Source organism: Scomber scombrus, chromosome 20 (assembly GCF_963691925.1).
Source record: "Scomber scombrus chromosome 20, fScoSco1.1, whole genome shotgun sequence".
Lineage (NCBI taxonomy): Eukaryota > Metazoa > Chordata > Actinopteri > Scombriformes > Scombridae > Scomber > Scomber scombrus.
Genome location: NC_084989.1, coordinates 12,200,611 through 12,226,550, shown reverse-complemented (window position 1 = coordinate 12,226,550; position 25,940 = coordinate 12,200,611). Strand labels below are relative to the sequence as shown.

Genomic DNA, 25,940 nt, shown 5'->3' with positions numbered 1-25,940 from the left:
GTATTTCTGAAAGAAACTTGGTCCCTCAAATGCAGGTAACAAAGAGATTAAAAAAGATTAACATCTGCAATAATGATGCAAAAGCTGCAAAAAAAAAAAAAAAAAACAGCAGATTCTACTGTCTGGGTTCAGATATTCTTCCCTACAAAATCAAATTTCAAAGTTTGTGTAAAACTTTCCTCTCTCACTTAGACAAAATAATTTCTTCCATTATAAACATTAACTGCTGCCCTGTACCGCAGAAAAAAGAATTTGTCACACATCTATGGTTTGACTTCACATATCAATGAATATAGTTAGGACACATCACACAGCTTGTATTCCAGCAGTGCCTCTAAGGAAGATGAGAAAGCTCCTGTTGGAAAGTCATGTTATATAACCAAGTTTCTCATATTTCTAATTCATGCTCATGTCCAGATTTTGGTTTCAATAAAAAATGTCAAGGGTTGCAATTCTGTACAAAATTGTGTTTTTTTGGGGGGGGGGGTTTGTCGATCGGAAATTAAACACCCTTCCACATTCATATTTAGACATATTAAACATTGTGCTTGAAGTAATAATTTGTGTTTAATATGGTTTTCCATAAAAAGTTCAATTGCCTAGTTCGTATTCTTGACAATGACATCTCCTTCTGCCTCATTAAAAAAGTCCTGAATTAATATTTTTCATTTCAAGGGTTTAATTGTAAGCTTAGCGATATGGACAAAATCACAATATATTTGACTAAATACCTCAATATTGGTATTATGACAATATTGTAGGGATGACTGTTGGTGCTCTCACAAAATATTTAAATAATGAGATTTTTAATAAGCAGTCATCAGTCATGTGGACATAACGACTAAGTGGGTAAAGGCTAATAATAAAACAGCTAGATTTTTCATGAAAAGCAGAGCAGGTGGACCCAAATGCAAGAGAGTGAAGGCAGGGCTGTAGAAAAAGGTTTTTATTCCAGGCAAAAACAAAACTAGACAAACTTGATGAGACTTAACGTAACTACATGAAAACTGACGAGATCGAAACAAATCTGGACAAGTCTGACGAGTACTGACGAAACTAGACAACGGAATAGACAAAACTGAACAGAAAACCAAGACTTGAATACAAACCAAACTAATCAAACAACAGGGAACAGGTGGCACGACACAAGGGTAGGCTGGGAGCTGATTGGCTAGGGAACACACAAAGAACAAGGCAGGAAATGCAGGGCAGGTGTGAAGAGAAGCACACAAGGAAAACAGAGTAAACTGAAAAACAAAACCCACCATCAAAACACACTTAAAAAACCCACATATAAATAAGCAAGCCAAATGAATGAACAACACACACTGGAAACCAAGAGAATGAAGATTCCAAAAAAAAGAAGCCATGACAAGAACAGTCTGGTAAGTTGAGAAAATTACATGACTTTACTGTAATGCAGCCTTTCAAACTAGGAAGAGAAAACACTAATACTACTGTATGATATTATGATATCCAAAATCTAAGTAGATATCTATTCTCATATCACAATATTGATATATTGCCCAACCCTGTTCAACTGTTAAAAATAATGTGCCTTTCTTCATTGAAGAGTTCTTTCTCTGCATATGCCCACCGAAGACTTAAGGTTTACACATCACACTTGTGTAACTTATACCTGACCACAGTTTATAAGCTAGTTGTGATGTCACAAATCATGCTCATAGTTACACTCCTTAAACTCAGATTGAAGGTGAGCACAAATAAACTTTCCTTCTTCAGCAGATGAATGTTAACATAGCCTTCAAGTGTCAAACTGTGCACATACAGCCTACTGTAAGGTGAAGCTAAATATATGCAAAAATATGGGAACAAGAGCACACACAAAAAAATCACTTAAGTCCATGCTGGCTTGATTACATTTTAAATCAATAGTTTCAGTCTTGAAAATCATCATCTCCTACATCCAGATTTACTCCCTCAAAGAGAATGTATGCTTTACTGTGACGTTTTCTGAAGTAAAATCATTGTCTGAAGTTCAACTGAATGAAATGTACCATGCACAAACACTAAGGTACCTGACAATGCGGAAAAAGAGTGGGGATGTTTAAGGGTGAGAGGATCTCAGCACCCAGCTTCAGTCTTCAAACACTGGAGCCAATACAAAAGGTCATTTCTCCCCACTACACAGAGCCCACCTGGCATTTCAGCGGAAATGAACTCTCTCCCTGCCAGTGTGGCTTCTTGAACACAGGATGAGTAACATGTTTACACCAACACAGAAGGGAGAGCTGTATCAGTGTCAGATATGATTCTGGCTTCATTCCCTCCACCTGAGTCCAAACAAATCCGTGTTTGAGGGTGGTATGATACCAGTGACTCTAACTCCCCCATCGGGTGTGTTATGGCCCACAGTGTCACTCCACAGTGTTCATGGCACCCCCCCCACCCCCCACCAAGTGGCTAATGAGGTCAAATGACGAATTACACACTCAGTTTAACCTGGGGGCTTGGGACTTCATACACAGAACAGATTGCAGAAAGTATGTTAGCCCAAATCCAGGACACCTGTGATGCATCAAACCACAGTTCCTTTCATGCCTCATCGTATGGACAGCAGGACAAAGAGAGAGAAGCATGTAGAGGAAACAGAAAAACAAAAGATCTGCTGAAAAGTGCCGAAAAAAGTGTCCCTCGCAAATACTCTCAACATTATATAACAAGAGAAGAGAAATCTGCAGACAAGGCGTAGCAATTCAGCAGACATTTAGGTTCATAGACAGTGCAGCTGCCCCTCCTGGGTTGAGATTAATTGCTGGATGGATAAAGCCACTGTGATTGACATATGAGTTGCAGCATTGAAGAGACATGAGAGTGATGAGTGTGGAGCAGTTCATAGTAATATTAGCATTGAGTGCTTTGAATTCTTCAGAAGAATGTGTGCTAGAGGCGAAAATTTGCACATTTGCAGAAATATGATCATCAACCGATCTCCGCAACACGAGGTGATTAATGGATGTCCCAGGTATGCAGACCATTTTCCTGCATGTGCGCATTGTATGTGCAAATGCCTCATGTCTGACAATCTTAAACAAAACAAGCACATACAGAAATCAGTCTGTTCTGCTTTGTATTTGTATTCTTGTTCCATACTAAGTATTCTATGCACAGTGATGCTATTATATTGAATCTGAAGGTCATGTAACTCATGTTACTTCAATCCGTAAATGTGATTGTCTGCACAGGTAACAAAGCACATTTGACCTTCTACAATAGATGTTGTAAAACAGATATGGACTGTTAGACACAAACTGGAGAACATACACTACTACAGTGAAATAAAGAAACAACTGTACTTAATGTTTTCTATCCATTCATCACAAGTTCAATTACAGCTTCTTCCATCAATATCACACCATTTCAACTGACACCTCACAGATAGCTGTCAATTTTATTTTTATAATGTCATAAATGTTTAATTTGGTGTTATTTATGATTATTTGCAGAGTGGTGGTGATTTTGAAAATGTGACAACTTGGTGGTTTTCTTAAACCTGTGTCATACTATATTGAAGATATGAGTTGTGGATTGTTGACATCAACCTGGGCTTAGGGAAACTGTGAAAGGCCTTTTTCTCTATTTTCTCACATTTTTAAACCAAAGAATTAATTGATTAATCAAGAACATCAGCAAATTAAGTGATAATGAAAGTAATCTTTAGTGACAGCCTATCTCACAGCAATCCAAGTAATGATTCTACATAGTTGCAAAGTGGCAAATATATTATCTACTCTGAAACAGTATGTCTATCTGTTTTTTCACAGTTTTCCTCATTTTGCATTATGCAGAAATTTCAAATACCTTTTTTTGGAAAGCCAGCCAACAGGAGAGACAGCATAGGGCTCAGAGGGGCACACTGTATTGCAAAATAACAAAGGCACCTCAACAAAAATGAAGCCACAGGTAGTTTATGGGCTATCATCTGATGGAATTATTTTCCCAATGGCTCCAGGTGCAGGACCAGGATAAAGGCAGTCTATCACCAGAGACCCAGACTGCTAATGTAGCATAAAAAACAGCTCAAAATTTGCCAGTGGTCGCAGCGACCCTTTCTTGTAACTGGGTCCAGCTTAATGAACTACAAGGCACCTTGAATGACAAATAAATGGTGGTTTTTTTTTAGGCCAACAAACTGCTCAATGCATCACTAATAAGGTTAATTTGAGTCCCACCGGGCAGGAAGCATTAGCCTAAGTGTTTTATCCGCTTTAGCGCTGTCCCTGTTAGACTGACAAAAAGAAATAGTGTTGGCAGTGTCATTAGAATGACACTAAGTGGAAGGTGAAAGCCCAATTTACTCATCAGGTCTAAGCCAAATGAACAGGATGCAATCACGAATTACTTGCCGTTTTGTATATGTAACAGGATAATATACTTGTTGTGACTGTTTGTTGTGTGTTTGAAGTGCTCATGAGCCTTGATGTTGTGGACAACAAGCTAGAGAAACTGCAGTAATTAAATTGCAGGTGGACAATGAGCAATCCTGAACCTTAATTGGATTAAACAGCACAACGACTGATCTACTTACTTGCCTGTTCAGTTATGTGTGTGCTGTATGTAAAATGTATGGTTCCTAGGCTGGATGTCCCATTTCCCCAAACTGATTACAATTACAAATTTAGGTGAGGCCGACACAGCACAATAGTTATCTCCGGCCAAATGATAGACTTCCTTAATTAAAAATGGCAAACTTTGAGACTGCTGTAGAATGAATTATTTGTCTGAGATGTTCCTACTGCCTCAGTGCTATTCAGTCAGTTTATACATGCTGGAGTGCTAAACTGGAGGCTGCTGTTAAATTCACCAGGGCCACTGTTGCATACAGTGGGCCAGATAAGCCTCATTTGAATAATTCCCATATAGCTCTGCCGCTTTATCTCAGAGTTTACCCATCAGAAACGTGTGGTGTTGTGCTTATAAAGTTGTCCGACGACGCAGCACCACTGTTAATCAATAACGAGCTTTGGGGACTGCAATGTATTTTGGCACAGATATTATTGACATCCCCCCTCAGTAAGATCAATAATAGGCTTTACTTTTGCAGAGAAATGGACATTTTAAATTTGTTTCTGCTGTGTCTTTGTTGTGTTTGTGAAATTTTTGAGGAAAGCAAAGGGAACTATGCTACATTGAGCTTCAAGGAAGTTGATCATCCTATAGCAAGAAAGTGACTGGCTAAGCTTTGGTTCTTGCGTTGGCTGGGGGTCTAAATCCCAAGTCCATTAAATCACTTTGTATAACAGATTAGCAGGAGTCTATTAAAAGAGTGCTGAGATTTCCCACTCCCACACGTATTCTCAAAGTCAGCATGGTACCTGCAAAGTCTGCATTACCTGCCATGAAACCAAACACTTTAAGAGTGGTGAGTAACAGGCCAATCTCTGGGACAGGATGTAATTAAGAGCAGGATGTCAGAGATGATAATAAGTCTTTATCTTAGAAATCTCAAGAGGTTTTGTGTACCAGAAAAAAAACACACAAAGAGGAAGAAAAAGAGACAGAGAACAGACAAAGTCACTGCGCTCAAATCTGTCATGGGCATAACAAAACTACAAAGGACTTCAGGGTGGTTCATTAACAGTATATTTTAAGCTGATCCAAATTGTCCCGCACACGCTAACCAGTAACATTATCATACACACAGAGGGACTGAGTCCAAGAATGCCTCTGCAGCAAAGAGTGTCTGAAGATGGATATTGTCTGCTGGGTGCCAAGACTATTTTCGGAGACTGAGCCCCTGACTTGTCCCTGGGCACCCTCTGATCAGCTTTGTCATCAGGTGTGAGAGCGACTACACACTTGGTGGATGAGCATAGATACATCCTGACACTCACACCTCAGAAAATGAATGGCTTCTAGTCTATTTTCTGAGAAAAAAAACAAAACAAAAAAGGAAAACTGAAAATGCAGCTTCTCTGCCCATTTCACTTTACTGCTAAATTTCTTCTTGAAATTGGGGGGAGGAGTAGGTGCAATCTAAAGTAAATCTAAGGATGCCACCCATGATAACCTTGAAGTGGGTGGCTTGTCTACTTGTACCATACTGAAGGGCTAAATGTCCCTTTTACAATAGGAGTATCATGTTCCTTTTTAAAAGAAACAAAGCTACACCTGGATTGCCAAGAGTAGAATGAAAGACGTGCTTTCATGCTTACAGATGTGTATGCATGATACTGCTGTATTTCTTCAGCCTCTCTGATGGAGGCTATTTCACTCTGCACGTTTTCCATGTTTGATCACACTGATAGAGCTCAGTCTTTGACATATATCTGCTTTTGCTTGTGTATTCCATTTCCTACCTGATTGCCTTTTCTGCTTACCTTTCCATTTTCGTTGCGCAGCAGATCCACAAGCTGAAATGAATTCTGCAGCGCGTGCTTTATTGTTCAAACCAACATCCAGAGTCATATACACACATTGGCGATTCCACCTTTACTTTTCCCGGCGGGTGTTCATGTGTGTGTGTGTGTGTGTGTGTGTGTGTGTGTGTGTGTGTGTGTGTGTGTGTGTGTGTGTGTGTGTGTGTGTGTGTGTGTGGGAGGGTAGTGAAGTCGTGTCCTGGAGAAGTTTTCAATTCGTGCGTCAAAAGTACGTGAGGATTGCGGCGCATTGGACGGCTGTAGTGTTGAATGAGCGGAAGGAGGAGGGAGATCATACATTAACTCGTGCTGGCTGCGGGGACCCTCCAGTTGATAGAAGCCAAGACAGTGGGATGCACTCAGAACAACACTGACAGCTTTTCTCCTTCCCCAGAAACGACAAATGAAACCCAAGCGAAAAACCAATTGAATGTTTTGACTACCCGGGAATGTTTACGCACCACCAAAGAGTAAAGATAACGCTGCAGAGATGAGTGTTGCATGGTTCTGCGTGCTTCTGAAGGATCCCCTCTCCTGATAAAGGGAGCAAAGAGGACAAAACAAGCCTGTCCATGATATTTTCAAAAAGAAGATCGCAAAGGTGGAGCGATTAGAGAAGGGCTGATGACGGGACTATTAATCCTTTCAGTGCATCAAAAGCACCAAAGGGTATTAGAAACGTTTGGATGGAAATCGGGCGAGTGTTTAGAACTGTTTTTGGTATTATATGAAACTGGTGATTAGTTGGTGTGACAAATCAGCAAGGATTTTTCCCCTCACCATTCAAGATTTTGTTTTAAGGAGTAAATTTGGTTGGTGTTTTTTTGTTGTTGTTTTTTTTCACGGAAAGGTTGTGGCATGAGCGGTTTCCAGGTGTGAATTTTTCAGAAACTCTCATCTCAATCTTTTTTTCTCTCTCCAAGTATTCCCAAATCTAAATGGAATTAGTTGAGTCTGAAGCCGGTTGTGAAAGGAACAGACATGGTACATGGGCACAGCTTCCATCACGGTAAGACCATCCGTATTCATCAGCTGAAGCCTAAAAAAAAAGCTCTGATTTCTTGCCTAAACGTGTCTTACCCTATAATGCAGTATAATGCTCCTTTAATCGGTTTGGAAAGACGTCAAATATAAGAGCAACATATAAAACAAACAGAATGAGGATTTGTCAGGATAAAATAAATGGCATGGGGTGAAAAGCAGATTTATTCTGCACCTCACAACCTGTAAACTCAGTGTTGAAACTCACACTGTAACTTCGAGTTAGATTTATTCTCCTTTTTAAGTGAAATACACATTGGGAAAACTGATGTGTGACAAGACGGTCGTTAAATCTGTGCTTTGGGCTACAGTCAGTTTAGTCCCTTTTCTTTGTTTGTGTAACTCTTCCCCCTTTTTTTCAAAAAAGGTTTGGCCTCTACATTGGAGTCAAATAATTTTCTTGCATAAAATTACAGTTCAGGCCTAAATGATGTGAAGATCTGAGGTATTTGGGGTGCAGATGTATGCAGGCTTTGCTCTGTGGTGACAGGTGACTCATTATTATTGACAATGTATTTTCACATTTTTCATAATTGTTACAGTCATTATTTTATTATTTGTTATTTGTTTTGGGAATCTTTATGGTTACACCCTGGACAGATTTAGCATTAGCATAACACTAATGTACAATACAATACATACACCTGAAATGTGTTCCTTTGCTGACTCAACCATCTTTCAACTGAAATCAAGCTATGCACACAACAGGGGGAAAAACCCACAATGCTTGTGGTACAGTCTCCCATCAAATGCATTTATCTTTTTATTTGTGTTGTCACAGTTGTTGCAAGTCTCCTCATACTTGGGTTGTCTGGGGCAACAAAGAAGGATACAGCAGGTAATCTCCATCACCACAACCACACCGTTTTGTGTGTGTGTGTGTGTGTGTGTGTGTGTGTGTGTGTGTGTGTGTGTGTGTGTGTGTGTGTGTGTGTGTGTGTGTTTTCTGCTCAGATATCTTCTCTTCCATGCTTTAATCTCTGACTCTTTTTTTTTATTACGCTCTATATATTTCAGTGAAAAACAATTCTGGAGTGAAGCCTGCAGGTCAATGTGGAACGTGGGTGAAAGAATCAGAAGGAGGACTCTTCACATCTCCCAATTTCCCAAGCAAATACCCCCCAAACACAGAGTGTGTTTACATCCTTGAAGGTAAATATGCTCTTTATGCACAGCAGTGGTAAAAAAAAGAAAAGAAAAAAAAGGCAATGCAATCCAGCCATTTATTCTCACTAATGCATTCCCCAGGTTATCCTTTAGGGGGGCAGGGGATCACAGTAACTGCTAAGGTGAATTATGAGATGTATTGAACAATGAATGGCTACTTATTTTTTCCACACTGATGAATCACTGCAGATATGCAGGTTAAACTATCATCAAAGTGATTATGGAAGTCTAGAGAGAAGCTATTGAAGCTATTGAAGCACTGGTATTTTAGAGATTAAAATGATTTAACAGCCAGGATTGAAGTTGTGTATTGAACATGTGGGCGTGTTGATAATAAAATTGGTTGAATGCTCATCAGTTAAAGTGTGACTCATGTTCTACTCCCTGCATTTTTCTAGGTAGTTATTATGTTCCTTGTGTCTTGCAGCCCCCCCAAGGCAGTGTATTGATCTACACTTTGACGAGAATTATTCAATCGAGTCCTCTTGGGAATGTAAATTTGACAACATCGAGGTTCGGGATGGACCGTTTGGCTTCTCCCCAATGCTCGGACGGTATTGCGGTCAGCACAGCCCACCGGATATCAGGAGTAGTGGCCGATATCTGTGGATAAAATTTGTTACAGATGGTGAACTGGAAGCGGTGGGATTTTCCGCAAATTACAACTTCACTGCAGGTATTATTATAATTATTATTGTTATTTATATATTTTACAGCTGTTTTGTCTTACTGCTCTTGCCAATTCATTTCTTCCTTTGTAAGCATACCTATGCTTTATAGCTCAAACAGCAAGGTTCAGAAGGAATAACAAACATCATCCAGGGAACTCTGCCTTGTGTGAGCCTCTTGCACTTTTATTGATTGTCTGTCTGCACACACTCAGTATCTCCATTGGCAATATACTGTCAGTGGCTGGGACCCTCTTGTGACTAGCCTAGGTTGTTATTTCTCTTCATCTATATCTGGAGTGATGTGAAATATTTGTCCGATTTTAATTCAGCTGTGCAGCACCATTCGTCAGTTTACAGGGTTGGAAGAAGCTGAGTGAGTGTAGCACACTAATCTGTGTTGTCGAACACAATCGTGGGTAATTATGGTCGTGTGTAAAACCTTGGCTTTCTTAATTTGCATCATCTTTGGTTGAGATCCCATTACTGAGGATTGATGATGAGGAATCAGGGCATAACCATGATTTAATATTCCTTCACCTACACTTGACTGGGTTTAATAACACTGTCAACTTTTTAGGGTGTTTGAAGCTCGAAAGGCAGAGTGCCAGGAAACAAGAACAGTATGCCAATTTGTCTCTACATCAACTCCACCTCCAGGGGCATTTTTACCATTGGAGATTTGATTGTGTCATTTTTTATATGATGAAAACATATGCCGAACATCGATGTTCCGTCAAAAAAAAGCTACTGGCTTCAGGCTACTGAAAACAAAGCTTTTGAGGTGAAGAGGGAATATATTGATCTCTAAAGGCTCTGTGTGTTTTGATACTGAGAAGAGAGAATGGTGGTGAAGCATTTTACAGGAAATTACAATGAAGAAATGCAGTCAGTAGTGATGAAATCTAGTGAGGAATAGTCATGATGGATTTCACGCCATGGATTGTTAAGCAGAAGTACAGCTACTTGTCTTAGATTTGTATATAGAATTTAAACTGTTGATGTAAAAACTGCTGTAGCTCAACATATTCTGTGAAATCACTGTTAAAGTTACAGAAAGTTACACTGTCAAATGTAATATTTTCCTTGCTATCCAGAAAGCAGTTGGAAAAGAAAAAAAAAACAAAGTGCATGAAAAGTAAAACATGAATCGACACAAATTTCAAGGAAGTGTCAGGCACGGTTATGTGCTATGCCATAGAGATTGCTGTCTGCTGAGGCATGAATCTCTTATCCTGCAGAAGCGTTATACACATCAGTTGCTTTATCAACTTCAATTTAAGCTTTACTCTGAAGAAATGCACTTGTGATATTGCAAATGTGTTGTGTGCAGTAGGTAGCTAAACATTTACCAGGCAGTTATATCATTGGGTAAATAGATATTTAGTTCATGTTAAATGTGCTACCATTAAAAGAACACTTTTATTCTTTTGCTAAGAGTTAAATGAGATGATCGACACCACTCGTACATCTGTTCAGCAAATGTGAAGCTACTGCAAGCAGCTGGTTAGCTTAGCTTAGCATAAAGACTGGAAAAAGGGGTAAACAGCTGGCCAAGTAACAAAATCTGCCAAGTTCACAAATTCACACTTCGCATCACGTTTTGTTTAATCGACAAAACTTGAGTTCATTTTTTGCATGGCTAACCAGCTAAGCTAACCAGCTGCTGGCAGTAGCTCTAATTGCATGAAACTGAAGTCTTCACATTTATCTCTCAGCAAAAGAGAAAACAAAAGCATGTCCTAAAATGTCAAACTACTCCTTTATTACTGTACATATGAGCATTTAATATAACAATATTTATATCTATATTGACATGTATAGTACATGTTTGTTAGGTACAATTTCTGCACAAATTGTGTTCCCTAGTGGATGTTAATAATTGCTGCAGTACACAGTATAAGAAACATTACTAATGTAAAGACATACTCAGAGAGAAAAAAAACCCAGGGAGGCTAGCTTGTTATTTCCAGCCCTGATAGTCATAGATAGAGAATCCAGACCACATTTTCTGTAATGTGCAATTGAAGTATTGTTTCTTCTCCCTGCTTCTCTTGTGAGTGTCATTGAAAATTTGCTGAGAGGAAAGGGAAAAGCTCTGCCTCTCGACTTGATAGGAAATATCTGTGGCATATGATTAACATAATTAAAGAAGATAAAAGTCTTGAATTCACTCTACTTGATACTCTGAAATCTGGCGATGTGAACAGTGTCTCACATCTGCAGCTGCTCTGCTAACCATGCTAATTCACACAGCCCGCCTCTGATGAATGAGAGAGAGAAAAAAAGAGGCAACAAAGGTGACATGAATCAGCTCCTCTTACTCTCTTTTCTCAGTCATTTTAGGAGTGTTGAGATAAAAACTCTTGTGCCTCTCCTTCACATTCTGCCAATGTCCTTTCAGAGCCTCATGCTCTTGATGACTAATGCAGTTAGTACAGCTGCCAGTGAATGAAGCAGCGACTGGAATCCCACAATATCCAGTGTCATATCACATGCTGAGGTACTTCAGTGAAGCAATGAAAGTCTGCAAATGTAATGTGTTCAATATACTGCATGTGGCATCAAAGGAAGTAAGCAATGTTGGTCTTACAGTCACTCAGCACATTGACTAAATGAACTTGGCTGTCCCAGTGATGTCATGCACATTTATTTGTCAAACAAATCACACCCAGATGCCTTATACTCAGGCTTTGCTTGCGTCACAGAACTTTTACAGCAGCCTTTTCCCTGCAAAATACACTGTAGCTCATTTTTACAGGGGCATTTGTGATTCACTTTAGTTACCTGACTAAATGAGTGTACCCTGCACAGTAGTAAGAAAATACCTCTCCCTCTATACAGTACTGTATGTGGAAAACCAAGATGAATCAAATTCGCAGCTCATACAACCACTAGATCCTGTCTCAGTACTTGCCTAAGTGTACACTGACATACTTAAGGCAAATATAATCGAATCGAATATATTTGTCAGAGGCGTTGCTTGTGGGGATGAACCTATTTGCTTACCATTTCCTAATGGGGGTTATTAACAGTGTTGGTCTCACCATTTTAGTCATCGTAAATAGCTCTACTGTCTGTATTCCCTCCCCTCTAGTAGTGTACCCACTTCTCAGGAAACCTAGCCTTGGTCCTTTTGATTTTAATAATTTTAGATCCATCTCTAAATGATTTTGTTCAAACGTTTTTTAAGACCAGGTTTTTTATTTAAATTTGATTTCTTCTATGAATAATCATAAAATCTTTGAGAAATTTCAGTCAGGTTTCTATTCACACCATAGTGCTGCATACTTACTAAATGCTACAAATTATCTTTAACTTTCCGCTGATGTGAGTGATTGTTCGAATTTGATTCTTCTCAATCTCAGTTCAACATTTGACAGAGTTGATCACTGTTTCATTGGATCACCTTTGAAAAGTGGGTTGGCATCCTGGATACTGCCCTAGACTGGTTCCTAGACTGTGGCCCATCTGACATGTGGTGTTCCCCAAGGCTCTTTCCTTGGCCCCTTCCTTTTCTGTGTTAATACCTCTGGGTCATATAATTCATGAGAACAATATTCTATACCGTCGTTATGCAGATGACATGCACATTTATATGAAAAAGGAAATTTTTGTAATTTGTCTTGTCTGTCAAAAATAAACAACTGAAATAATTATTTTTCATCCTCTGAAGTCCACACAAATGTTACAGAAACATCATGTCAAACCTGCAGTCAGAAACCTGGGTCTAATATTCTAACCTCACATTTAAAAAGCAAGTTAGAAAAGTCCTTCAGACGTGTTTTTATCAACTGAGGAGGATCTTAAAAATCAATTCTTCTCTCTTCCAACCTGATCTTAAGAAGGTGACATATGTTTTTATTTCATCTTGGTTGGATTATTGTAATTCATTGTAGTCTGGGTTAAGTCAAAAAATTATTTCATGCCTTTAGCTTATACAAAACAGCTACAAGCGTGGCTTTTAACAAATACTAGAAGACAAGATCATATCAATCCTGTTTTCAGCCTTTCTTCACTGTCAGTTTTAGAATTGATTTTAAGATTTGACTGATTACCTTTAAAGCACTTCATGGCTTAGAGCCCTGCTATATTGCTGATTACTCCACTACCATCCAGAGTGCAGCCTCAGATCATCAGGCAGGGCCAATCTGGCTGTTTCTATGTCATGGTTCGAGACAAAAAAAAACTCAAAGCCCCTCTGCTGTGGAACTCCCTGCCTGAGGATTTGAGGCTGCAGAGTCACTTATCAAAACGTATCTTTTTAGAAAAGGCTTTATTTAATTGATACTACACAGTTTTATTTCCCACATGTCTTATCTATTTTACCATATCTGTTATTTTATTCATATACTAGTGATATTTGATTCTGTTTTATTTGATTTGATTTTTATTTTCTGATTTTATTGCTTAACTGTAGTACTTAAATGTTTTAACCATATAAATCGCTTTATAACTCTGTTTTGCAGCTCCCCTCGGCTTAACAGCAAGTTTCAGCTCATTGTTTAGCTGCCCAGCCAGCAACTTTACTGCTTTTGTTCACTCTCACTGCTCTCACTGTATTGTTTTCGGTAGCAGCTGGCAGCTGTGTTTAGACAAAAAGCTAAAAAATCCCACTGTACACTACCTGCTTGGCACAAAATGGCAAACAGACACAGTAAGTAACTACCTGGTGAACGTAGTGGAGACAGTTCAATCAGTTAAGAGAGGGAAACATGGGACAGATGAGTAAACAGCAAACCACCAACTAGAAGAACTGATTTGGAAAAAGGCTTGAAGGCCCCAGGCCATGTAAAGCAAGACTATATATTAATGTTCAGAAAATCATATTTTTATTTTTGTTACATCCTTTCTGTCTTTCCCATTATTCTGCTAAAATATTCACTGTGGAACAATAATTAATTATTGAAATGGTGGACATTTTTGGAAGTGTGATGCTGGGCTATTGTCTGTGTGATCATTTTAGATGTTTGGTGATACAAGCGGAACAAAAGCATAGTGTGTAAATTCAGCTGTCAATAAAGCCAGTACAATTCATACATAATCAAACTGGAGGTCAGCAACAAAGCAAAATTTTACACTGTGACAGGCAGCCTGAATGATATATAATACAAAATTGCAAGTGGAATAGTTGGACACAGCATGTGCAGCAGGGAAAATTACTGGTGTTATATGTGTCTGTGTGTAAATGTGTACCGGGTGTTGGGGGGTTTGAGCAGAATTCTGCTATTCAGGTCGTCCTAGGGCGATGTGACCTTAGAACCCCCTGGACTGGTAGATTAAGTGGTGTTTCAGCACCCTAAGCCAAAGTCAGAGCAAATAAAAGCTGCAAGTTCCCCCCTCTTGCTCCCTGCTCTCTGATCATTGGCTGTTTGTAGTGCCAAGACCTGGTGGTGAGGCAAGACCTGGTGGTGAGGGAGATGTTACTGTATGAGAGACTTGTGAGTCTTTGTGCATTTCCTTGATCCTTGGATCAGTAATATACAGTTCCTTTACTGAAAATACTGTGGGCAAGTGAAAATAAAAAGAAGCAGTATACACATGTGGCTCATTGAATTGTGTGTTGCTTCATGAAAAATGACATGCTTAATAGAATTTGTGTAGTTTTGGGTTTTTATGTGTTTTGTTAACATATCTGTTGTCAAGACTGGAAAATGATTTGATCCTTTATTCAAACATTTGCATTTTAAATATGAAAATAGCTTATTAGAATCCGGTCAACATGCCATATAGCCTCCTATTTTACTTGTACTACCACTGCTATTTTGTGTTTTCTACTATTTAGAATTCAGGGCATGTCTAATGAATCTATAATAAAGATGACACTGATTGATCTAAGTGCTTATATGGCCCAACCAAACTCGAACTGGGCTGAGAATCATTTTTGCAATGAAATGAGTCAAATGATATTTAAGATTATAACCAGAATAGGATATATGAGCCTTTCATAAAAGAGGCAGGGCCATAAGATTGAACCGAGATGGGCTCAAACTGGAAAATTGAAAATTGAACCGAAGCGATCGACTCGTCGCTCTTGGAAGGGAGCACCATTTGAGGGGCTGAACAGAAAGTTCAGTTACTTCCCAGTTTCACATCTGAATCCAAAGTCATTTGCCAGTGGCGACACCCGACATTTAAATGTTTGAGTTGGTTTTTGTTCAATTGTATCCACTAAAATCTCAGAATTGAGTCTCCAAAGATTCTGACATTCACCCTATTGGCAGAGAGAGGCACATAGTAAATCATAATTTCAACACATCCCCATGATTAAATGATCACCTAGGTTGATTGTACCAGCACTCCAGAGCGAGCCATTGTAGTGTAAAATACCGCTTTCCAAAACAGGAGCATAAAATGCCCCTTTCCAAAACCTTACAAATTACTGTTAAAAGGTCATTTTTCATGGTGTGGCAAAGCTGTAGTTAAGGTCTGGTTTGGTTAAGCCACAAAAAACACAAAGTTACAGTGAGGGGTTTGGATCAAAATTATTACTTGAAATGAATTTAGTATTTCCTTAAAGCTGTGCAACATTTTGTAGTTATGGCAACAGTAAACAACAGCAAAAACAAAACAAAAAGTCCCAACTTGTAGTTAGAAACAAGAAGAAAAACACTTTTTTAGCTATCACCCACCTGCCTCCTCCTGATAAGGAAGTCACCTTTTTATTGACATTATCTGAACTGTGTCACTTCCCAGGTCTTAATTACTACAGCCATCTATCATTCAAACTAACCAAAAGTGAAAGCAAGTCTAAAATGCAAAGTGTAAAGAACACACCAATTTTCTTAAAGGTAACTTTCTTTAAGGGTTCTTTCTTGCTTTTTGTTATTAACAACGTGCAATTGTGATTTAGTGTTTTGACGTTTTAATCTTTATAAACTCACAAGCAGCTCGTGGAATAGCGTGAAGATTTAAGTTATTTTTATGTTATAGCCTATAAAATTATTTATAGGCAATAAAGAGATTTGTACCCTGTTTTTTTAAAAGCTGGCCGCGAATGTGTCACATTCAGCCATTTAGCCGGCATCCTGTGCTTGTGGACACTGACAAATACCTGAATTTTGGATTTTGGGAAACAAAACATAATTTTTTGTCTGCTGAGGCATTGTTCATGGTGTTGAACAATGCCTCAGTAGGTGTGCTAAATGCTGAAATAATTGTCCCCCATCCTGATTTAAAACGCCTATCATGCGTGCATAAGTGCATATGTATACACACATGCATGAACATTCGGTACACTTAAGAGTCCTGGTTTGGGGGTTTAAATATATGGTCACCTTAACAACATTAGGTGTACTTTTTAAAACTCTGTGTAAAGACAAGGATTGAAAAAATAAAGGGAAGGGAAACATCAGCTTATGATTCTCCCTCAGTCATTGCAGTGTGAAAAAGCTCAAAAAGTATTTTCTTAAGATTCACATTTCAATCAGATGAATAATTCTGTCCTGTTTATTTTTTTTTACAAATTGGGCGGACATAGGGCTTCTTTTTTTTTTTTAAAGGGAAAAACATGGAAATGCCAAATGTCTGCTTAACTACTTACTGACATCTTAATCACCTTTAGGTGAGGTTGAGAAACAGGCCATACAGCTGCAGAATCTGAGTTTAAATAGATAATGAAAACTCAGCTCAGCCCATCCGGTCTGGCTTTTTCTGTTGGGATACCTCTCAACTTTAATCCAATAAAAACATTGTCAAAACTTTGTCCCACACTGATATAGCACCTAAGGCCGTGGGAGTAAAATTTCATTTTCCATGGTTCAACACTGGTAGAAGCTCAAATTCTCAGAGGAGCATAGAGGACAGATAGATGAAATTCATGAGTAGAAATAGAGAAAGAAATCTCCTGTGGTGCATTTATCACCACAGGAGATATCACCAAGATATCAGTGAAGAGTATGTTTGCCTGAATGAGCTGCTTGCATGTAGTCACATTTGATATATAACAAAAAAATCAAAGATTGCCAATGTTTTGCTCAAATGCTTATTGTCATTAGTGCTCCCTGCAGTGCCCGTCTCTGGGAGTTTTTTTCCTTGATTGTTCAGCATTGCCTCCTGTTTATCTGATTGTTATGGGACTGTCTTTTCTCTGCTGGGAAAATGTGTAGGTGTACATTACTCACAGGGAAGGTATGCTCCTTGTGTCTGATGCAAGGGCTTTGGCAAAGAGAAAATAACTGAGTCTCTGTTTATTTTTCAGAATACTCATTTTGGTGTTAAAAAAAGCTGATAGTGGTTTAGACAAAGAAGCAGAGCTGTGTTTGGAGAATATGCTCTCTCTTTTGCATTCAATCCCTCATCAAGCCGTATGTTTTTAAGTCCTTGCTACCCACACTAATCTCATTTCATAAAAAAAAAATATTCTGTGCTTGTATGCGGTTAGGAAGAATGACAGTTTCTACATTTGAGCTCAGTTGAAGACACCCTTCCTCCACACTGCCTCTGTTTTCGGAAATCGAGATGGATGGAGCAAGTTAGCATTGCAGGCACACCTCTTGCAGCTGTGGAAGAGGTCAGTCGCACCCTCGATCTCCTCACTCATCTCTCTGTTCCTCCCTTTTTTCAGCTAACACTACCGCTTTTCTTCTCTCGTTGCCTCTCTCTCTGACATGTCTGGTTCATGCTCTGTGTGTTGCCAAACAGATCCATGTAAAGGCAAAGGTGACATTCGCTTTGACTGGTATACATGTTTTCTGTTATTTCGGTGGCACTCTGGTTAAATTAAGCTATGCAAATCCATACCTTCATGTCCCAATTAAAATATAATTCAGGTTTATTTCTTCCTGGGTCTTTTTCTCTACAGATTCGGTTTCTATTGGTAATAATACAGTGTTTCCTACAGGATGAGAATTTACTTGTGGTGATGGGTGGTGTAGTGTGTAACACCACAGTGTGTGACGGGCGGTTTCAGCAGCCTAATAAACTTGTCAAACAAAGGTTTATGAAGGACCCTATTCATTGCTGTCTGAAATGATCTAATTGTATTTCCCCAACTGTTTTCCAGCAAAATAACATTTTCGTTGTTATAAGAGTTTGCACCCTACCTATGGTGCTCTTTGGCTCTCGTCATCTTTTCTGCACTTAGGGCGAAAAAGACAGTTCTTGATTCAAAGCCAATTCTTGATTTATTGAATAGAAAAGGGGGCACTATTTTGAATCTCTTACTGCAATATACTGGGTGCAAAAACATTCACTGGTGTACTTAGTGCACTGAAATACAATACGAAACATAACTGTCAGATAAGATAAATGGTCTGCAGCCTTTTTATTTTAAAAAGTTAAGTGAAGGATTTTACCAGTATGCAAGGTAGGCAACTGCCTGGGGCCCCCAGTGAAAAGCTATAGTTGGGGACTCTAGCTATAGATTTATTATGACATTTAGATATGAAAAATATTGAATAATGTGACTATTTTAAGTCATTGTACCCTGAAATAACTTACAAAAGGCCCCCAAAGCAAAACAAAACAAAATAAAAAACAAACAAACAAAAAACTCCATACTTCTACTTCAGAGGAAAACATTGTACCACTACATTTGCCTGACAAACAAATGTTACTGGTTGTGTTGCAGAATTAGATAGAAAATAGAATTAGATTAGAAAAAATAAGTATTTATTATTCATTAAATTATCCAGTAAGAATTAAAAGTCTCCCCTTGAACACAAGTGATGCACATGTAAGTACACTGTGCTGATAATACCTCTGTTTCAATCTTCTCTTTTAAGTACAAATTTGAATGCTGACTTTTACTGTGTCAATAGTTTTACTTCAAGAAAAAAAGCTTTGATTACTTTTTTACCACTGCTAATACTAACATTCCTAGTTAGAGAAAGGGTGAAAATAAAGAAAGACAGAGTTTCCTTGGGGCCCCCAAATCACTGAATGCGCCCCTGGGCAGAGTGCTCCGCTGTGTTGTTATCAATGTTATGTCTCCAGCAGTGGAGAGCAGCCTCCCTGCTGCACCGTTAGCTCCGGGGAAAGACATCGCTGAGCGGGCGCAAGGTTTTTTGAGGTGAAACAGACTGAGCACCAAGATATTTTCTTCACTCAGAGTTGGTTTTAATTGTTTAATACTGCAGTGTGTGTTGGTCATTCGGTCCTGTTGGAATTTGCTGCTCCGCTAACATTAGTCTCTGAGTGACAGCGTGAAGATGAACTTTTTCATCTTCATGGATGTATTGACAAGATGACTCTAGTGTGTGTGTGCTGTAGACTGTCCAGGTGCTGCATTTCCCTCACAGTTGAAATTCTACTTTTTTGTTCTGCCAACATCACCTTATTATTTAGAAAATTATCTTGTATGAATCTGAATTGATTCAGATTCATACACAATAAGAATTGAGATGCTTATGTGGGTTGAAGGTCGGCTGGTCTGTGTGAATTATGAAATGACAAGTGTAAGTTTGGGCTGCCCAGGTAGAGTCTATGTATGTGAAAAACTGTAATAATAAGACACCAATTTAAGTTCATTGCACAGATGTTGTAGTAAATAATAGGACAGATGGTAAAAGAAACATGAGCACTCAATCACAAAGGTTTTAAACAAACACGCTGGATAGCTAAACAAATATAGGAGGTAGAAAACACAGGTGAACTGTAAACTTATTACAGAAACTTTCCATCACAGTTTACAGTATGGCTTCCTGCTTTAACTTTCACACTGTACTTATGCACAGGATTATTACTTCATTATGTTAGGCACAGTTACTTTCAGTTTTACCCCTAAAATAAAGAAGTCTAGATAAAGTTTTGGCTTGTTTACTGTCTGATCATCTGAATGTCCTTGTTTTTTTTGCTCTTGTCAGTCTTTGTTTTAGAGATGTCTCCATGTCCCCAGATCTTATCAATTACTTGGTGAGGACCATGTTATCCGAACTGATAGAAATGAGGACCATCCAATGAAAACAAGGCAAAAACTATACAAAATTGGAATTAACCAGCCATTAAGGCCCAGTCACACAAGCATATTTTTTTTTCATTGAACTTGTACATTAGAGTTTACAATACCGAATCATCTTGACATTTTTTTGAGAGAACAGAGAGCCAGAAAGTCCAAAACATAGTTTATAGTCATAGTTTATTAGAGGAATTGGATCAGTCATTTTTATTCTACTTTTTACTTTTCTCCAACACAAATGAGTGATGATGTGTAGACAGTTATGAGACATGAGTCAATAGTGAAAACATGCCTTCTGAAACTGCATGAGCTCAACGGCCTATTAGCCATGCCACTGTTAACTTGTTAACTGTCATTTAGAAAGCTAGGTATATTGGAGAGCTTTTGTGACTGACTAGCACTGGAAATAGCCTCTACATCACCAAGCCTATTTAACTACATACATACAAAACAACATTGATGCATCACCTTCTGGTGTCCCTGGATCTTCATTGTTTTTTTCTTATTCAGCCCAATTTCTTGCCCGACTCCTGACTTCACTTGACTCATCTCCCATCCCTGCTCCGATATCTCACCTTGCTCTTTCCTACTTAGCAGTGGAAGCCCGGCACAGAATGTTCACCAGCTTATCAGACAACAAGTCTTCACTCAGGGGAAAGCCATTCGCCCTGTGGAACTAAACTCATGTCCTTTGGCTGTTTCAGTCACTCCTAGCCAATAACCCTGCAGATCAATCAGTGGCTCAGCCTGCCTCCTGTCTCTATCCTCTGTGGCAGTTTGTTAGCCAGGCCTGCTGTTCAGCTGCAGATGCTGTGGGGGTCAGGGCAGTGGTAGCTGGAAGACGGCAGTAATGTAAACCATGTCGGCTGTGGGGATGTACTTCTGGCCTGGTTTGGGGATTGGAGTAGAGGAGTTGTGTATATCTGATGTATACACACCCCATATGTATTAACCTTCATGTACATACAGCATGCTGGAACATGAATTTTTCTACACAATGCATCTCTGCAATCTGTAGCCAAATCTTAGCTGTTTTCCTATCCCTGTGTCCTTCCTTCTGCTGCATTCACAATGGTGCGGCCTATTGCGTATTCACACAGTGTTTGCTACATTGTACACATGATGCATATGGTTGTCGCCCTCAGAACTGCACTGGAAATTAGCTGAGCTGTTGAGAGTGGGGTTTTTTTCCACTCCCTTTCTCTGTAGGCATAACAGCTTGCCTAGGGCTCTTTGTTTCATTAGCCTATCACCGTGGTGGATCCTTGGCTGTCATGCTGAGAGCCTGACTCTCTCCATTATGCTGTATTAGACAGCAATGAGATTGAGCTGTGTGTTTTATCTCTACACACACTAAAGCCTCAACCCATCGAAAATGTCTAGAGAATTATGCTCTTAAAGGTTGATTGAAAGGTGTTTTCATTTTTGGAAGTCGAATGAGTTTTGTTTGCTCATCGCTCCTGATTGTACCTCTGATTTCAAAGGACATCACAGAGCAGATTGCTTTCTACGCTTGACGAGTTTTGCTTTTGTTTTCATCTCCTCATCAGTGGGATACCTCCTTTGGGTCTTAGCGAATTAACATGCAGGGATAAAAAGTCTAATAACCGCCTCAAAAGGAGTATGAATGATGAATGTTCTGTTTTCATTATCTACGCTTTGCTCCCCCATTTTCTTGCTCTTTCTCTTTTGGCATTGGATTGGACTCTGCAGTCCCAGTTTATCATCTCAGAGCAAATGTCTGATTCCAAATGGACCTAAATCCCATTGGCATCAGGATAATCTAATAGGTAATGGCAAGCTTTTGTTTTGCAGCTAGGAGAATGATGTCAACATTTGCGTTCTACAATAAAGAAAGGCAAGATGATGATGGGATTATGAAATTTGGAATTTGAGTAATCCTTGCAACATATCAGAATGATAAAGCAGTTGTGAATTCAAGTGGATGCCCACAACTACATATAATATCATCTCTTAGGAAATGACAGTAAAATGAGTTGATGGTACATATTATGAAATGAAAGTGCAGCTTGGGTCATATACTGACTGTCCCATTCTACATATTGTTGTGACTGTGTTTGAGTGCTAATGCATATCATTACCATTTGATAGGCTTATAGAAAAGCCATGAAAAGTGGTTTATGGTTTGCATCTCAATATAATTCTCCAGCTCCTCTCTGTCTACAATATTTTATTTTTTTCTAGGGTTCCCTAGGTCCAACCAAGGTAGAAATATTCAAAGTAATAAGAATGGAATAAAATTTGGAGAGAGATGGTTGAAGTGATGTCTGATGTCGAAGTGGGGGAGGAGAGCTCATTCATAACCATAATGGCAGAATTTCCAGGCAGGCCAAGCTTGAATTTTACACAAAAAGATCAGCTTGGTTCTCCTGCCTTTCATTGTTTTCCCCTGTCTGTGTGAAGGATTGTTATTGCACCCAAAGGATCCATTATGTGAGGTTGCAGGCTGCTAAACAGCTCCTACAGGAGAGACTAGGTTAAATTTGAAAGTTTACTGTTTGTCATCCTGAAGGTGCGTGTGACATTTGGTTTCCGGTAGGTGTGAAACAGATTGCGCAATGTTCTTTGCAGTTGTTTCAGTTCATTTTACTTCATATTGCCGAAGGTGTCAATCGTTGACTCAGCGGTGTAACAAACATAAACACGTCTTTAGTGAAGTGTTGGTTTCCCTCAGCTTTTCTCACACACCTCGTCTTCTCAGATTATTGTCAAAGCTCCAATTGCTCAACCATTTGTGATTATTGAAGCTTTTGGTTGTGCGAGAGAAGATTTTTATTTCCTCCTCAGACCACTAACTGTATACCAATAGAGTCCAGCAAGTCAATTAAGACCATCTTCTCCCATTGGACGACTGAAGTCTTTCTGGCAGTTTGCCGAGAGCAAAGACCCAGAAAAGTCAGGAAGTCGATCATATGTGTTCATCTCTGTTTCGCTCTCAAACAAACACTGACAGCCTGCTGAACAGCACGGCCTTGCTGGCATTTCATTTTCCATTTGGCAAGCTCGATTAATCAAAGCACTCCTATACAATGCGACGCACATGGCCACCCACCATTGCTGGCTCTCATTATTCCCCTATGCAGGAAAATGTACAGCTAGGGGAAATTGAGGCAGAGATAGAGCAAGAAGAACGCTGGAGCTACAGTATAGTGCTGGATACTGTATGTTACAGGAAAAAGATGGAAGAAAAGACAAAGACGGAAGAAGGGAAAGAGGGATTCAGCAACACAGGGAACGATTTGGATTGCTGTGAATAGGTTATGGCCATGCTGCAAGGAAGACTGATAAAAGATTGGGGCTGCTCCATGTCCCCTCAAGGCTCTGATTCTATCTGAATATTCATTGAGCTGACACTGGCTTTTCTCGCCATCGTCTATAAAAGGATGCCAATTGGCTTTTACCTTGTGGCTTCTAATAAGCCTCGATGCCTAACATGCATGCAAACGACTGCTCATAATACAACAGTACACAAGCACTCGCATACTGATTCCTTTACTTTCTCTAAACTACCAAAACATTTTGCCCTGAGTGTGTTTAAATTAGTATGTAGGATTTTTTTTTTTCAGTGACAGTTGTTTGGCTTCATATCTCCAGGATTGAAACAGAGACTTGCTGACTTTATCTTTTTTCATGCATGCACTATGATTGTTAATTCATTCTGTATCATGAAATATCTGATCAGCTGCGGGGGTATGAGCAGGGTTTTTCCTGGCCCGAAATCAGGCGGAGGTGGTTCCTCATGGTTTTAAAACCTTTTGTGCGCGCATGTGCGTGCCAGTCATACCGATAGTTGCTTATTGATATCTGTGTTTGTCAGTCTCTCTCTCTGCCTAAACATTTCAAGGAGCACAATTTCACTCAGACTACATAACCTCCATGTGATGTAGCCTACTGTACCACTAGTGTTCCATTTTGGCTTAATGGTTTACATTGTTTATAACACTACAATCAAACGTTTGATTTAAACAGCAAATAGGGGTGATGTTAGGTTTGAAATGAGCTCTAAAAGATATTCAGCTAATTTGAAAATATATTGCCATTGTAGGCCTTGCCCTTGAAACCATAATAGCTTGACTATAGCTTAGATAATATCTGTTGGGTCTGGGGGTGTTACAACTGTTGTTATCACCATATATTTGAGGTTACTTTAAATTGTATAATGAATAACATGAGACAGATATAGCTGAATGTGAACATATCTGCTGAAACAGTGCAAGAGTGCAAAATTATCCCTATACTTCTACACGGTTGATAATATAGTGGCACTATAGGTCTGATATTACATTAAATGGTATAAGTAAGACTAACTTTTAATCACTACCATCCTGGAACCCTACCAAAATCAAACTGTTTCTTTACTTTGTAAAGCAAGGCTGGGTTTGCCTGGGGCCTGCAAATCACAAAATCTGCTGATGTGATGAGTGTTTTCTTTAAATGCTTTATTTTAAAGATTAGAGATGTTGCTTTCAGTAATTGTGAACCTTTGCAGTATAGTATGTATGTTGCCTGCTGCAAACTCATTTGCTCCTGATAACCCTGTGTTCTGGAAAGATTCTCAACCAATCTCTAGTGTATATTTGTTGAAATAATAATTATTAGTGTCAGTATGTTTCTTAGTATTCCCCATTGTTAGTTTGCTTAGTTGTGAGTCAATTTATGCCTGATGAAAAATGAAGGTGAGTAGCAGACCACAGCTCTGTAGCTCTGCTCTCTACAATGTTCACATTTTAAAGAATGTCATATAATTTTAATATTAATATTTTCCTCATTAATGATGTATTATCTCACCAACCGCGACCCATCGCCTATTAATTAGAATGTATTTTTTTATGACCCAACCCGCTCGATTTGTGCTTAAGGCTTAGATTATAACAAAAAAGATCACAATAACATATTGAAATCATCTAAATGGGTGCTTTAGCTAGTCAGAGTAGCACTGTGTTTGTGTAACTAGTGCAACATATTTGTGAGCTCCTGTCAGCAAGCCATTTGTGAAGAGAGGATAGATTGACCGATACCACAGGAACATTTCAGGTCTTGCGCTGAGTAGTCAGCATGTGATACTAACCAAAGCAACAGTATGAGAAAACACATTTGGTTGTAGTCAGCACTCGATTCAGCTTGTCATTGTGGAACAATAGTTTGAAATAAATGAATAAAATATATAAAATCCCTTGTGTTCTGGGGAAGATCTCTGTTCCTCTTGAGCACATTTTCTACTGTCCCCAGGACGACGGGACACGTAAGTCTCGAGCCCTCAGGCAGATTTGGCTGAATATGAACATATCTGCTATAACAGTGGAAGGGTGCAAAGAGTTACAACCCTCTCTACATAAGTCTACTTGTGTTTTTCTCCTTGAAATCTTCAGAGCATTTCTGAATAATTCAATGTGCTGTTCCTGCATGCAGCACAATTATTTATGATTAGAACATCTGTTTAGTCAATCACATTTCTATAAAAACCTGGAGTGCTATACCTTGTTTTGCTCAAAGGAAGGAGGGTTTTCCAGTCAATTTACTCTCACAAGTAAGCAGCAATATCTGACAGCTGACAAATAACTATGTTATGCTAAATAGGGAAGCGTCACAAAGTTCATATTGCGCCTCTATGACCTTGCATTTAGATGTAATATAAGCTGTGGTTACTTTGCGAGAGGGCTTGACTTAATTTTGTAATCTTGGCCTGTTGTTAGAAATGCTACAATGGTAATCTTCTGTTTTACAATGATTATTGTTTTTGTACATAACAAAATGATATGCCTCCCT

The 25,940-nt window shown here is 39.0% G+C and overlaps 1 protein-coding gene and 1 long non-coding RNA gene across 2 annotated transcripts in view; one reads left to right on the top strand and one right to left on the bottom strand.

The window, feature by feature from the left end:
- Positions 1–6,553, bottom strand: part of LOC134002252 (uncharacterized) — a 66,971-nt gene extending 60,418 nt beyond the window's left edge. Inside the window, exon 1 of the long non-coding RNA XR_009927585.1 lies at positions 6,342–6,553. This is a non-coding gene — a long non-coding RNA (uncharacterized LOC134002252). The remainder of the gene's footprint in view (positions 1–6,341) is intronic.
- Positions 6,554–6,637: 84 nt separating this feature from the next.
- Positions 6,638–25,940, top strand: part of neto1l (neuropilin (NRP) and tolloid (TLL)-like 1, like) — a gene marked incomplete in the record, with an annotated part of 71,439 nt that continues 52,136 nt past the window's right edge. The window contains 5 exon segments of the mRNA XM_062441224.1: positions 6,638–7,192; positions 7,304–7,389; positions 8,203–8,259; positions 8,439–8,573; positions 9,016–9,264. Of these exon segments, the coding sequence (XP_062297208.1) occupies positions 7,362–7,389; positions 8,203–8,259; positions 8,439–8,573; positions 9,016–9,264 (469 nt within the window).